Below are 13,044 nucleotides of genomic sequence, written 5' to 3'. Positions count from 1 at the left end.
AGCCACCTGTTTGAATTGATATTGGCCATTTTGCATTATCACCTAAAGTTAAAATGACACTAACTGTAGACTCAATAAGTTAAAGGAAGGGGAGGAGGAGAAAATCCTCTTGATATCATTATATTTGAACTTGTTTCTATGGAGTTTCATTTATAGAATTGGGGAAGTGAAGGGGAATGCAAAGAAAAAAAATAAGGTTAAAATTGTGGCTAATAAAAAAAAAATTATCTGGGTTTACCTCTATCTGCCCAGTTATTTTATGGCACAATTGAGAGATGAAAAATGTGGAAATGCAATATTTGTGAAATAATTGAAGTACAAAATTGCATGGAAGCACAACTGTAGTGCCTGTGTGATCTTACTAAGAAAAGTTACAGGATGTCATCTCTGCTGGCCCATGTGTATATTAACTCCCTCAGTACTCCAGTGCAGTACTGAGGGAGTGCTGTACTATCGGAATTGCCGTCTTTCGGATGAGGCGTTAAACCGAGGCCCCGTTTGCTCTCTCAGGTGAACGTAAAAGATCCCATGGCACTATTTCGAAGAAGAGCAGGGGAGTTATCCCCGGTGTCCTGGCCATTATTTATCCCTCAATCAACATAACAAAAACAGATTGTCTGGTCATTATCACATTGCTGTTTGTGGGAATTTGCTGTGCGCAAATTGGCTGCCGCATTTCCCACATTACAACAGTGACTACACTTCAAAAAGTACTTCATTGGCTGTAAAGCGCTTTGAGACGTCTGATGGTCATGAAAGGTGCTATAGAAATGCAAGTTTTTCTTTCTTTAAATTGATTATTCCACAGGGCAGTGAGACAATTAACTGACTGTAATGAAGTCTTTGTTGTGCATGGTTTCATCGGTCTTCCTAATTTGCACCTCACACATCTCCTAACTTTGTGTCCTCCATATAAGGCCCAAATATATTAGAGGAAATATTCCTATGATTTTTATTTGTTATAGCAATAATGGTAATTCTTATGTTTTAACAGTTGTCCGAAACATCAAACGGCACAATATTGTCCTGAAGAGGGAGTTGGGTGAAGGAGCCTTTGGCAAAGTGTTTCTCGCTGAATGTTATAACCTCTGCCCAGAAGAAGACAAGACTCTGGTGGCAGTGAAGGTATAATACGATAGAATTTCAATTATTAATTTATGGTTTGGTCTGGAGCTACATGTGATACATGCTTGTCTATCTTTCAGCCTCAGTTATCTTTTAGGTTGAGCTGTGTAGGACTAATGCAATGTCAAAAGAGCACGATACGTGATCTCACCCTTGGATTTAAAAGTATGGCCTGGTTTCATGTGGCAATGACAGTAGAACGGCTCGGCAAAACTGTCCATGGAAAATATAGGAATCTGATAACAGAGAGATGCAGGCACAGTCGATTACACTTAGTTGACTACTTTTTATGTGAATATTTGTCTACTGAGTGGAAATTGAAAACCAGTCCCATTTGCTCTCAGTGCATATTGTATGCATTCTTGCTTACTGTATGCATTTTGCTGAACATTCCTGTTAAATTAATAATTTATTGTACAGATTACACACTGCACCATGTTCATTGCTCATATCATGGTCACTTTCTCCGTTGTATCTTACATGGTTTGCTGTACTGAGCCACTTTTGACTTTACACCAAAATACAACATCTAATAATATTTTGCTTCTGTTTGAATTTCTTTAGCAGCATTTTCTTATAAAACATACTTCCTAATATTTCTGTGTGGTATATATTGGAAATTAAAGACATTTCTGCAGCAAACTAACTTATTGATGTAACAGGAATCGCATGTAATGTACCGTATGGAAACAACCTGGGTTTTGAGGACTGTTGTAGAATTGTCAGTAGTGTACCATATGAAAACAGAAAGGGTCTTTGTGGGTTATTCCATGCATCTTATATGCAATGGTTTACGATTTGTAGTCTATGAATATGAGGTGCTACTGCTGGAACAATTTAACCATTTTTTTAAAACTAATGTTTTAAAAATAAAAATACCAGGATGTGTGGTATAAAATATACTTTGGAATAGTATTGAATTGAATTACAGAAACAAACCAGATGTGGATAGGCTGAATACAACTCATTCTGTCCCTGCAGTTTGTTGGTTTATTTTGCAACACTTTATAATCTGCAAAGTCAATTTGGCTCAATTGGTAGCAATCTTGCCAGAATCAGAAAGTTGTGCATTCAAGCTTTATGCAAGATGTGAGCATGTACTCCAGGCTGATGCTCAGTACTGACAGAGTGCTGCATTGTAGGAGGTGCTGTTCTTCAGATGAGATGTTAAACTGAGGTCCTGTCAGTCCATTCTGGTGGTTGCTAAAAATCTCATTGCACTATCTAAAAAAAAAAGCAAGGAGTTCTGGCACCCCCCTTGTTGCCTCAACCAATATCACTGAAAACAAATTAACTGGTCATTCACCACATTGATGTTTAAGGAATCTTAATCTTAAGATGCCTGTTACATTTATCTGTATAACATTAATCAATTTACTTCTAAATAATGTGTTGCCTATGAGATGTTTCTGAGAGATGTGATAAGGCAAGATAAAAGTGCTGTTCTGCCATTCATTCAATTCAACATTCTGATTCTATATCCTTTATATTGGTTGCGGTTTAATGTTTAGAAATATCCTGTGCTTTAAGGATCAATTCTAAAACATTCCGAGGTAATAGTCATCAGAGTAAAAGCTGCATTGTTTGTATACTGTAAAATGTAATACATGTTGGACACTAACACTAAATAAGTTATCATAATACTCTTGAATAATAATGATGTATTTTATCTCTATGTTAAATGTAATTGAGTTTAATATACAATGACAACTTCTCATTCTCAGCTGAGTCATCAGTGGCATGTACCGACTCTAACCACCCTCATTTACCTTTCATTAGTCAAATGTAGGCCACCCTTAGAAGACGGCTATGGTAGCTAGGTACCTGTATCTGTCCATCCTTTCAGGTGAAAAATGCTACAAGGCACACAAGGACCTGCAGAGCTAGGTTGTCTACATCAGGAACTAGGAACTCTCTTGAGTTCTAATAGAACCCTAGAACAAATCTGCCAAGCCTTCCTGTCTGTTAAGCACACATCAGTGACAAATTCTGAGACACATGTCCTTCATTTGGTTTCCTATAGCTGCACCCAGCTATTATGTCAAAGAATCATAGAGCTTTATGCCACAGAAGGAAGCCATTTGGCCCATCATGTCTGTGCCGGCTGAAAAAAGCCATCCAGGCTAATCCCACTTTCCAGCTCTTGGTCCGTAGCCCTGTAGGTACACATTCAAATACATTTTAAATGCAATTAGGGTTTCTGCCTTTACCTTCATTTCAGCTAGTGAGTTCCAGATCCCCAACACACTGGTTGAAAAAAGTGCTTCTCAACTTCCTTCTAATCCTTCTACCAATTAATTTAAATTTATGCCCTCTGGTTGTTGACCTCTATGCTAAAGGAAATGGGTTCTTCCTTTCCACTCTATCTAGGTCTCTCATCATTTTATACACCTCAAAAAAGTCTCCCCTCAGCCTCCTCTGTTCCAAAGAAAACAACCCCAGCCTATCCAGTCTTTCCTCATAGCTAAAGTTCTCCAGTCCAGGCAATATCCTCGTAAATCTCCTCAGTAGCTTCTCTAATGCATTCACATCTTTCCTGTAATGTGGTGACCAGAACTGTACACGGTATCCTAGCTGTGGCCTAACTAGTGTTTTGTACAGTTCAAGCAGAACCTCCCTGCTCTTATATCTATGCATCAGCTAATAAAATAAAGTACCCATATTCCTTCTTAACCACCTTATCTAACTATGCTGCGACTTTCAGTGATCTGTGGATATGCACTCTAAGGTCCCCCTGTTCCGCTACACTTCTCAGTATCCTACCATTTATTGTGTATTCCCTTGCTTTGTTAGCCCTCCCCAAATTCATTGCCTCACACTTCTCTAGATTGAATTCCATTTGCCACTATTCTGCCAGTCTATTGATATCTTCCTACAGTCGGTAGCTTTCTTCCTCATTAGCAACCATATGACTAATTTTTGTATCATCTGCAAACTTCTTAATCTTTCCCCTTACATTGAAATCTAAATCATTGATATTATCAACAAAAAGCAAGGGAGCTAGTACTAGAAACAGCCTTCCAGCCACAAAAACACCCGTCGACTATTATCTTTTGCTTCCTGCTACTGAGCTAATTTTGGATCCAACTTGCCACTTTCTCTTGGATCCCAAGGCTTATACTTTTACAACCAGTCTGCCATGTGGGACCTTGTCAAAAGCCTTGCTAAAATAAGAAATAGGAGCAGGAGTAGGCCATGCGGCCCCTCGAGCCTGTTCTGCCATTCAATAAGATCATGGCTGCTCTTCTACCTCAACTCCACTTTCCTGCACTATCTCCATATCCCATTGCCTTAATATCCAAAAATCTATCAATCTAATCCTTGAATATATTCAATGACTGAGCCTCCACAGCCCTCTAGGGTAGAGAATTCCAAAGATTCACCACCCTCTGAGTGAAGATATTTCTCCTCATCTCAGTCCTAAATGGCCGACCCCTTATTCTGAGATTGTGACCCCTGGTTTTATACTCCCCAGCCATGGGATATATCCTCCCTGCATCCACCCTGTCATGTCCTATAAGAATTTTGTATGTTTCAATTAAATCATCTCTCATTCTTCTAAACTCTAGAGAATATAGGCCTAGTCTACTTAATCTCTCCTCATAGAACCATCCCCCATCCCAGGAATCAGTCTGGTGAACCTTTGTTGCACTCCCTCTGTGGCAAGTATATCCTTCCTTAGGTAAGGAGACCAAGTTGGTACACAATACTCCAGGTGTGTTTTCATCAAGGCCCTGTATAATTGCAGTAAGACATATTTAATCTTATACTCAAATTCTCTTGTAATAAAGGCCAACTTTTCTTAATTGGTTGCTGTACCTGCATGTTAACTTTCAGTGATTTGTGTACAAGGACACCCAGGTCTCTCTGAACACCAACATTTCCTAATCTCTCACCATTTAAAAAATACTCTGCTATTCTATTTTTCCTACCAAAGTGGATAACTACACATTTCTTCACATTATATTCCATTTGCCATGTTCTTGCCCACTCAATTAGCCTGTCTATATCCCCTTGATTCTCTTTGCATCCTCCTCACAACTTACATCCCACCTAGCTTTGTATCATCCGCAATCTCCTCATCCAAATCATTGATCTAGATTGTGAAAAGCTGGGGCCCAAGCTCTGATCCTTGTGGTACTCCACTAGTTACAGTCTGCCAACCTGAAAATGATCCATTTATTCCTACTCTCTATTTTCTGTCCGTTAACCAATCCTCAATCCATTCTAGTATATTACCCCCAATCCCATGAGCCCTAATTTTGTTCAATAACCTCTTGTGTGGTACCTTATCAAATGCCTTCTGAAAATCCAAATACACCACATCCACTGGTCCCCAGTAATTATTCTGCTAGTTACAACATCAAAAAATTGTAACAGATTTGTCAAACATGATTTTTATTTCATAAATCTATGTTGACTCTGCCCAATTCTATTATTATTTTCTAAATGCCCTATACCACATCCTTAATAATAGATTCTAGCATTTTCCCTATTGCTGATGCGCTACCCTCAACGACCCTCCTTGTCACCTCCTTAAAAAATTCAATTAATTTAGTCAGACATGACCTTCACTTAACAAATCCATGCTGACTGTCCTTGATTAATTTATGCTTTTCTAAATAATGATTAATACAGTCCCTCAGATTGTTTTCCAATAATTGGCACACAACTGAAGTTAGGCTGACTGGCCTGTAATTGCTCAGTCTATCCCTTTCTCCCTTTTTAAACAATGGTACAGCATTAGCAGTCTTCCGGCACCACACTTGTAGCCAAAGGGGATTGGAAAATGATGGTCAGATGGTCAGAGACTTTGCTTTTTCCTCCCTTGCTTCTCTTAACATCCTGGGATATATTTCATCTGGGCCTGGCAATTTATCTAGTTTCAAAGATGCTAAGCCCCTTAATATTTCTTCTTGCACTATGTTTATCTCATCTAATATTTCACAGTCCTCCTCCTTAACTGCAATGTCTACATCGTCCCTCTATTTTGTGAAGACAGACGCAGAGTATTCATTAAGAACCATACACAGCTTACCTTTTTTGGTCTCTATTAGGCCCTTCTCTTTCATTGGTTATCCTCTTGTGCTTTATGTATTTAGCTAACATCTTTGGCTTTTCTTTGATTTCCCTTGCCAATGGTCCGGAATTTGCAATCAGTGGTGAAGTGAAGGCCCCAAAGTACGCTTCACACAAGGATCTTGCATTCCCTATATCGAGAACTTTGGTTTTCCAACTTTCAATTCAAATCAACGGAAGTTAATGTGGATCCCCTTGATCCAATTGCTGTGACGTCAACAAGCTGGCTAAGCAGCCAATCAAAACGTAGAATTCTCAGACAGCGAACAAGGAAGTGAATAAGCTCGTAAAATTGTAACTTTAAAAAATGTTAGAGAGAGCAAAACAAAGATTGGGGCTCTTGCAAGGGTAAAAAGCAAACTTGACATAAAGATGGACAAACATTTTTGAAAAATTTCTTAAGAATTTCAATTTTTATTAAAATGGACAAATTTCACACACTGCACAAAATGAAAATTCATTTTCCAGGCCCTTAACATTTGTTTAGCAGTAATAAAGCTATAAAACCCCCATTTGCACCTAATACATTTGGGTCTAACTTTTAGTGGGGAATTTATCAGCATACTTGCTGCGGAAGAGCCGAAGTTTTAGTCAATTTCCCTGATTTGGCTGATTTCACAAATTGCCAACTCTGTGGGTGTGGGTTGGGGGGCACAGTGCAGCCTGTTTCGGAGCTATGGTTGTCAGACCACAATTTCAGGATTAATGCGCCAAAACCCGAAGTTGCAGTCAGCTGCCAATTCACTGTCATCCCGACTGCAAATTCCGTTCCTATATTTTTTCATGCCCTCTCTTTGCTTTCCTAATTTCCTTTTTATTTTCACCCCTGCAATTTCTATATTCCTCTTGGCTTTCTGCAGCACTCGGCATCTGACATAAGTTTCCCTTTTTTGTCTTATCCTACCCAGTATGCTCCTTGACATCCAGGGTACTTTAGATTTGGGAGTCCCACCCTTTTTCTTCATGGGAACATATTTACCAAGAATCCTCACTGCCTCCTTGAATACCTCCCACTGCTCTGACCTTTAAGCAGCTGTTTTCAGTCCAATTTTGCTAAATCATTTGATATACAAAAAAATATATATTCCTGAAAACCCTTTTATAATCTCAAATAATGCAGACCTTGAAAGAAGCCAGTGACAATGCACGCAAGGACTTCCATCGTGAAGCGGAGCTTTTGACCAACCTGCAGCATGAGCACATTGTGACATTCTATGGTGTGTGCGTGGAAGGTGACCCGCTCATTATGGTCTTTGAGTACATGAAGCATGGAGACCTCAACAAATTTCTCAGGTTGGTTCACAAAACTGCAAGAGTTTCTATATTGTTACTGTGCTGTTACATTTTACTGCTGAAAACCTACTCCCAAAAAGTGTAGCAATACAGTGAACTGGATCAATAAGACATTGGGATAATGTCACAGCAATGTGTCATTTCAGGCTAATGTAATAAGCTTAAATAATTACGTGGAAATGCATTTTCACACACCTGATCTCAGTATAAGAACATAAGAATTAGGAACAGGAGTAGGCCATTGGGCCCATCGAACCTGCACCATCACAGCTGAACTTGTACCTCAACTCCATTTTCCTGCACTACCCCCCTATCCCTTGATGCCACAGTTTTCCCATTCATTATGCCATAAATACAGAGACATACAGGGGTAAAATTGGCCACGGGTCATTTTTGAGCACATAACCAGTGGTGTGCCATCAGACCAGGCTGTGAGACCCAAGGCCAGCCCACAAATAGACCTCAAGCCTCATTTACATTATTTGGGTGAGCCGCTGGCACCTGTCGCACCTCCACAGGCAGCTTACCTATTTGATGAATATTAGGCTGCTGGTCTTGCTGGCAATGGCCTGAAGGTAGGTCCCAGGAGGTGGGGATGGAAAAGCAATGGGAAGTGGCCGATCGCAAGTACTCTGGAGTCAGGGGAGCAATCTTACTCCTCTTGGCTCCACAGCAACTTTTTTTGAAAACTTTTATCAATGGAAAATTACCATTTTTGGCGGCCACTGAAGAATCCAAAGTTGAGCAGGCCTGGTGCCCGCTCTGCTTGTCGCAATCTAATTTCTGCAAAGAGGCCTAAAACAATAATTAGGCCTCTTATTTACAAATGTAAGTTGTCTAACGCCTATTAAAGGGGGCTGCCAGGGATGCCTGAAAAATGGCTTGACCCAATATCAGGTTGGACATCTTGCAGGTGTCCTTCCACCGCAGGACTTGGTCCTCAAAATTAGCCCATATTGCGCCTGTTTTACGTCTGTAAAATGAGTACAACGAGGTCCAATTTTGAACCCATAAAGATGCCAAATGGTTACTAATATTATATTAACTAAACTAATTTTCATTGAAATCCGCATTATGTATCATATTACCTTTGGTCTGCATCTGGAGATTTTCAAGAGATTTTCAAGAAATGATCTCTCCTACTCGCTCATAAAAAGCCACATGCTCTTACAATTAGTGACATTTATTGCAGTCCACATCATGAATCTATAAAGGAATATTCATTTTTGATCCAAGCAAATACTTACAACATGACAAAACATTTCCCACAGACTTTGTATAAAATTCCCAATCAAAGCAATAGATTCCATTACAAAATTCTAATCCAAATAGAACATCTTCGCTTGTTAGCCAGTATTCAACATTTCAGAGCCAATCAAATGTTAAATTTCAAATGGATTCGAATGAAGAATTTAGAAGTCCACTCAATGTTGCGTATGGTACACATTGTGTTAAGCATTTTCTGTTCATATGTTTATTGAAGTGTTGAACCAATCTTTTTTCTGGTTAATTGAAATCATAACCCAAGCACAATATTGTCTTAAAATAATTATTCAATTACCAAAACACAGCTCGTCAAACATTCTCTATAGTTGCTTTTACAACAAAACATAGCCAATGCTCAAAGTATAAGTTTATCAGGCAAAGTTGGATTGCAGGAAACATAATTTCAACATATCTATAGCCACTTTTTCTCTGAACCTTTTAGTATAAATGGTTAGCTCTTTCATTCAACCTCAATGCTGCTTTGCTTCATACATGGTTATGTTTCTGAGGAGTCTATTCCTGGTATGTATTATACTGTAAGCTTGAGGCAGGCATTCATTTGACAGTCAGGGGTTATATATCTCTAGCATTAGCTAAAATTCTAGAGGGCTGTATATTTGAGATGTTTGCTTCTTTGGTGGTGCAGTGTGCCCTTTTACAAAAGCATGCATTTCTAGATAGCTTCTTGATGCCTCACTGTGAGACTTTGATTGTCCTGATATTCTAATTGTCAGCTTGGCTCAGTGGTAGCATTCTCACCTCTCAGTCAGAAGGTTCTAGGACTTGAGCACATAAACCTAAGCTGACACTTCACATCCACGGTGCGGTCTTGGTGCACCACTTTCCATATCTCGGGAGCCCATTATCAGCAAGGGCAGACATCGACAACGCGGTCCAACACCGCCTCCAGTGCGCCAACGCAGCCTTCGGTCGCCTGAGGAAGAGAGTGTTCGAAAATCAAGCCCTCAAATCTGGCACCAAGCTTATGGTCTACATGGCTGTAGTGATGCCCGCCCTCCTGTATGGCTCAGAGACGTGGACCATGTACAGTAGACACCTCAAATCGCTGGAGAAATACCACCAACGATGTCTCTGCAAGATCCTGCAAATTCCCTGGGAGGATAGATGCACCAACGTCAGTGTACTTGATCAGGCCAACATCTCCAGCATCGAAGCACTGACCACACTCAACCAGCTCCGTTGGGTGGGCCACATTGTCCACATGCCGGACACAAGACTCGAAAAGCAAGCGCTCTACTCGGAACTCCTTCACGGTAGGCGATCCCCTAGTGGGTCGAGAAAACGTTTCAAGGATACCCTCATAGTCTCCTTGATAAAGTGGAACATCCCCACTGACACCTGGGAGTCCCTGGCAAAGACCGCCCTAAGTGGAGAAAGAGCATCCGGGAGGGCGCTGAGCACCTCGAGTCTCGTCGCCAAGAGCATGCAGAAAACAAGCGCAGACAGCGGAAGAAGCATGTGTCTAACCAGACTCCCCACCCATCCTTTCCTTCAATGACTGTCTGTCCCACCTGTGACAGAAACTGTAATTCCCGTATTGGACTGTTCAGTCACCTGAGAACTCACTTTTAGAGTGAAAGCAAGTCTTCCTCGACTTTGAGGGACTGCCTATGATGTAGTACTGAAAGAGTGTCGCTTTGTTGGAGATGCAATCTTTCAGATGAATCATTAAACCGAGGCCAGAGAAGTATGTAAAAGATCCTGTTGCACTATTCGAAAAAGAGCAGGAAGTTCTCCCAGTGTCCTGGACAAAATTCATCCCTCAATCAACACCATAAAAATAGATTAATTGATCATTCAATGTATTGCTGTGCACAAATCGGCAACCACGTTTGTCTACCAGACAACAGTGAGTACATTTCAAAAGTAATTCATTGGCTGATAAATGCTTTGGGATATCCTAAAGATATGAAAGCCACGATATAAATGCAAGTTCTTTCTTTCTCTTATGTCCATGGCATCTATTTATTTCATGATTTAGGGAGACCCCGCCACTGAAAAATACAATGGGAGGATCATTTTGATTCTGACATTGAATAAAATCCACTTTCTTTGAAATGTCTATAGTGTCTCTTACTCATAGGAAACTGCAGGATATCAAAAGGTTGCCATTTTTCAACAGACATTGCTCATAAGTATTAAACAGATGTTACTTCACACAGAAATAATGTTAGCCAGCGGTTTCAGTGCTGTTATTCTCTTATGTGCCTTTTGTTCTCACCAGCTCCTCAGTTCAGATTCTGCCAGAACCACTCTGCTCCTGACCTCATCACAGCCTTGAGTCAAACATGGGCAAAAGAGCTGAATATCAGAGGAGAGGTGAAGAATAGCCCGCATCCTTTGAAATCAGGGCAGTATTCAGCTGAGTGTGGCAACAATCCTAGCAAAACTGAGGTCAATGGTGGGGAGGAGTGGCGTGATTAAGGGCAAAATCTTCCAATAGCTGGAGTCATAGAAGAGGAAAGTCATGGGCTGCAGGAGGATATCAATCTACTGGTCAGATGGGCAGAGCAGTGGCAAATGGAATTTAATTCAGAGAAGTGTGAGGTGATGCACTCTGGGAGGGCTAATAAGGAAAGGGTATGTATACACATTAAGCGATAGGCCACTTAATAGTGTAGATGAAAAAGGGACCTTGGAGTGCTTGTGCACAGATCCCTGAAAGTAGCAGGCCAGGTTAAGAAGGCATATGGAATACTTGCCTTTATTGGCCGAGGCATAGAATATAAGAGCAGGGAGGTTATGCTTAAATTGTATAATACTTTGGTTAGGCCACACCTGGAGTACTGCGGCAGTTCTGGTCGCCGTATTATAGGAAGGACGTGATTGCACTAGAGAGGGTGCAAAGGAGATTTACTAGGATGCTGCCTGGAATGGAGAATTTTAGTTCTGAGGACAGATTGCATAGACTGGGTTTGTTCTCATTGGAACAGATGAAGTTGAGAGGAGACCTCATTGAGGTGTACAAAATATTGAGGGGCCTGGACATAGTGGATAGTGAGGGTCTATTGCCATTGATGGAGGGGTCTATTATGAGGGGGCATAGTTTTAAGGTGGTTGGTGGAAGGTTTAGAGGGGATTTGAGGGGGGGCTTCTTTACGCAGAGGGTTGTGGGGATTTGGAACTCGCTGCCTGGAAGAGTGGTGGATGCAGAAACCCTCACCACTTTTAAGAGATGGTTGGATAGGCACTTGAAGTATCGTAACCTGTAGGGTTACGGATCTAGAGCTGGTAATTGGGATTAGACTTTTGTTGGACGGCGCAGATATAATGGTAAGTACTGCAGGGAATAGAATGCGGCCAGGGTGATCTCCTAGACTAGTTTTGATCGCCTGAATGGGTCAGAGAGGAATTTTCCCAGATTTATTTTTCTCCCTAAATTTGCCTGAGTTTTTAATCTGGTTTTTGCCTCTCCCAGGAAATCACATGGCTCTGGTTGGGGTGGAGTGTAGATGTTTTCAGTTTAAGGGGTGTCGCAGTTGTGTGAGGCAGACTGGTTGGGCTGGGTGCTCTTTGCCTTTCCGTCATTGTTCATAGGTTCATATGTAACCTTTAGGGCTGCTGATCAAGGGCCATGCGGTTCTTTGTCGGCCGGCACGAATACGATGGGCTGAAATGGCCTCCTTCTGTGCTGTAAATGTCTATGTTTCTGTGTTTCTATACTGGCGCACAGGAAGCTGGATGTGGTTATTGAAGGCCAATCATTGTAGCCTCAGGATCTTGATGTCAAAGTTCCTCAGGACAGTATCCTTAGCCCAACCATCTTCAGTTGCTTCATCAATGACCTCTGACATAAGGTCCGGAGTAGAGCTGTTCGCTGATGAGTCTACAATGTTCAGTTCCATTCACAACTCCTCCAATAATGGAGCAGCCCATGCCAGCATACATTATGCCTGGATAACATCTGGACTTGAGCTGACAAATGGCAGTTACATTCTGGCTACATAAGAGAGTATTAGATAAAATTAAAAGTCATAGAATTGAAGGAAAATTATTGACCTGGTTAGAAGATTGGTTTGGTGGTAGACGACAGAAAATAGTGATAATGGGTATGCACACAAATTGGAAGGAAGTGACTAGTCGTCACAAGGATCTGTGTTGGGGCATCAACTATTCACTATATTTATTAGTGAATTTGATAACGCAATAGAGAGTATATATCCAAGTTTGCCAATGACACAAAGATTGGCAGTTGGTAAGTAGTGCAAACAGGAACATAAAATTACAAAGAGAAATTGATAGATTAAGTGAGTTAGCAAA

General features: G+C 40.8%; 1 protein-coding gene across 1 annotated transcript in view; it reads left to right on the top strand.

The window, feature by feature from the left end:
* The window catches only part of ntrk2a (neurotrophic tyrosine kinase, receptor, type 2a), a 596,947-nt gene that overhangs the window by 527,959 nt on the left and 55,944 nt on the right, over nt 1-13,044 (top strand). Inside the window, exons 13-14 of the mRNA XM_070861343.1 lie at nt 995-1,125; nt 7,325-7,497. Coding sequence (XP_070717444.1) covers nt 995-1,125; nt 7,325-7,497 — 304 coding nt within the window. The remainder of the gene's footprint in view (nt 1-994; nt 1,126-7,324; nt 7,498-13,044) is intronic.

Source organism: Pristiophorus japonicus, chromosome 1 (assembly GCF_044704955.1).
Source record: "Pristiophorus japonicus isolate sPriJap1 chromosome 1, sPriJap1.hap1, whole genome shotgun sequence".
In the NCBI taxonomy this organism is placed as follows: Eukaryota; Metazoa; Chordata; class Chondrichthyes; family Pristiophoridae; genus Pristiophorus; species Pristiophorus japonicus.
Note: the sequence above shows the minus strand (reverse complement) of the source record. Positions and strands in the feature narration are given on the sequence as shown.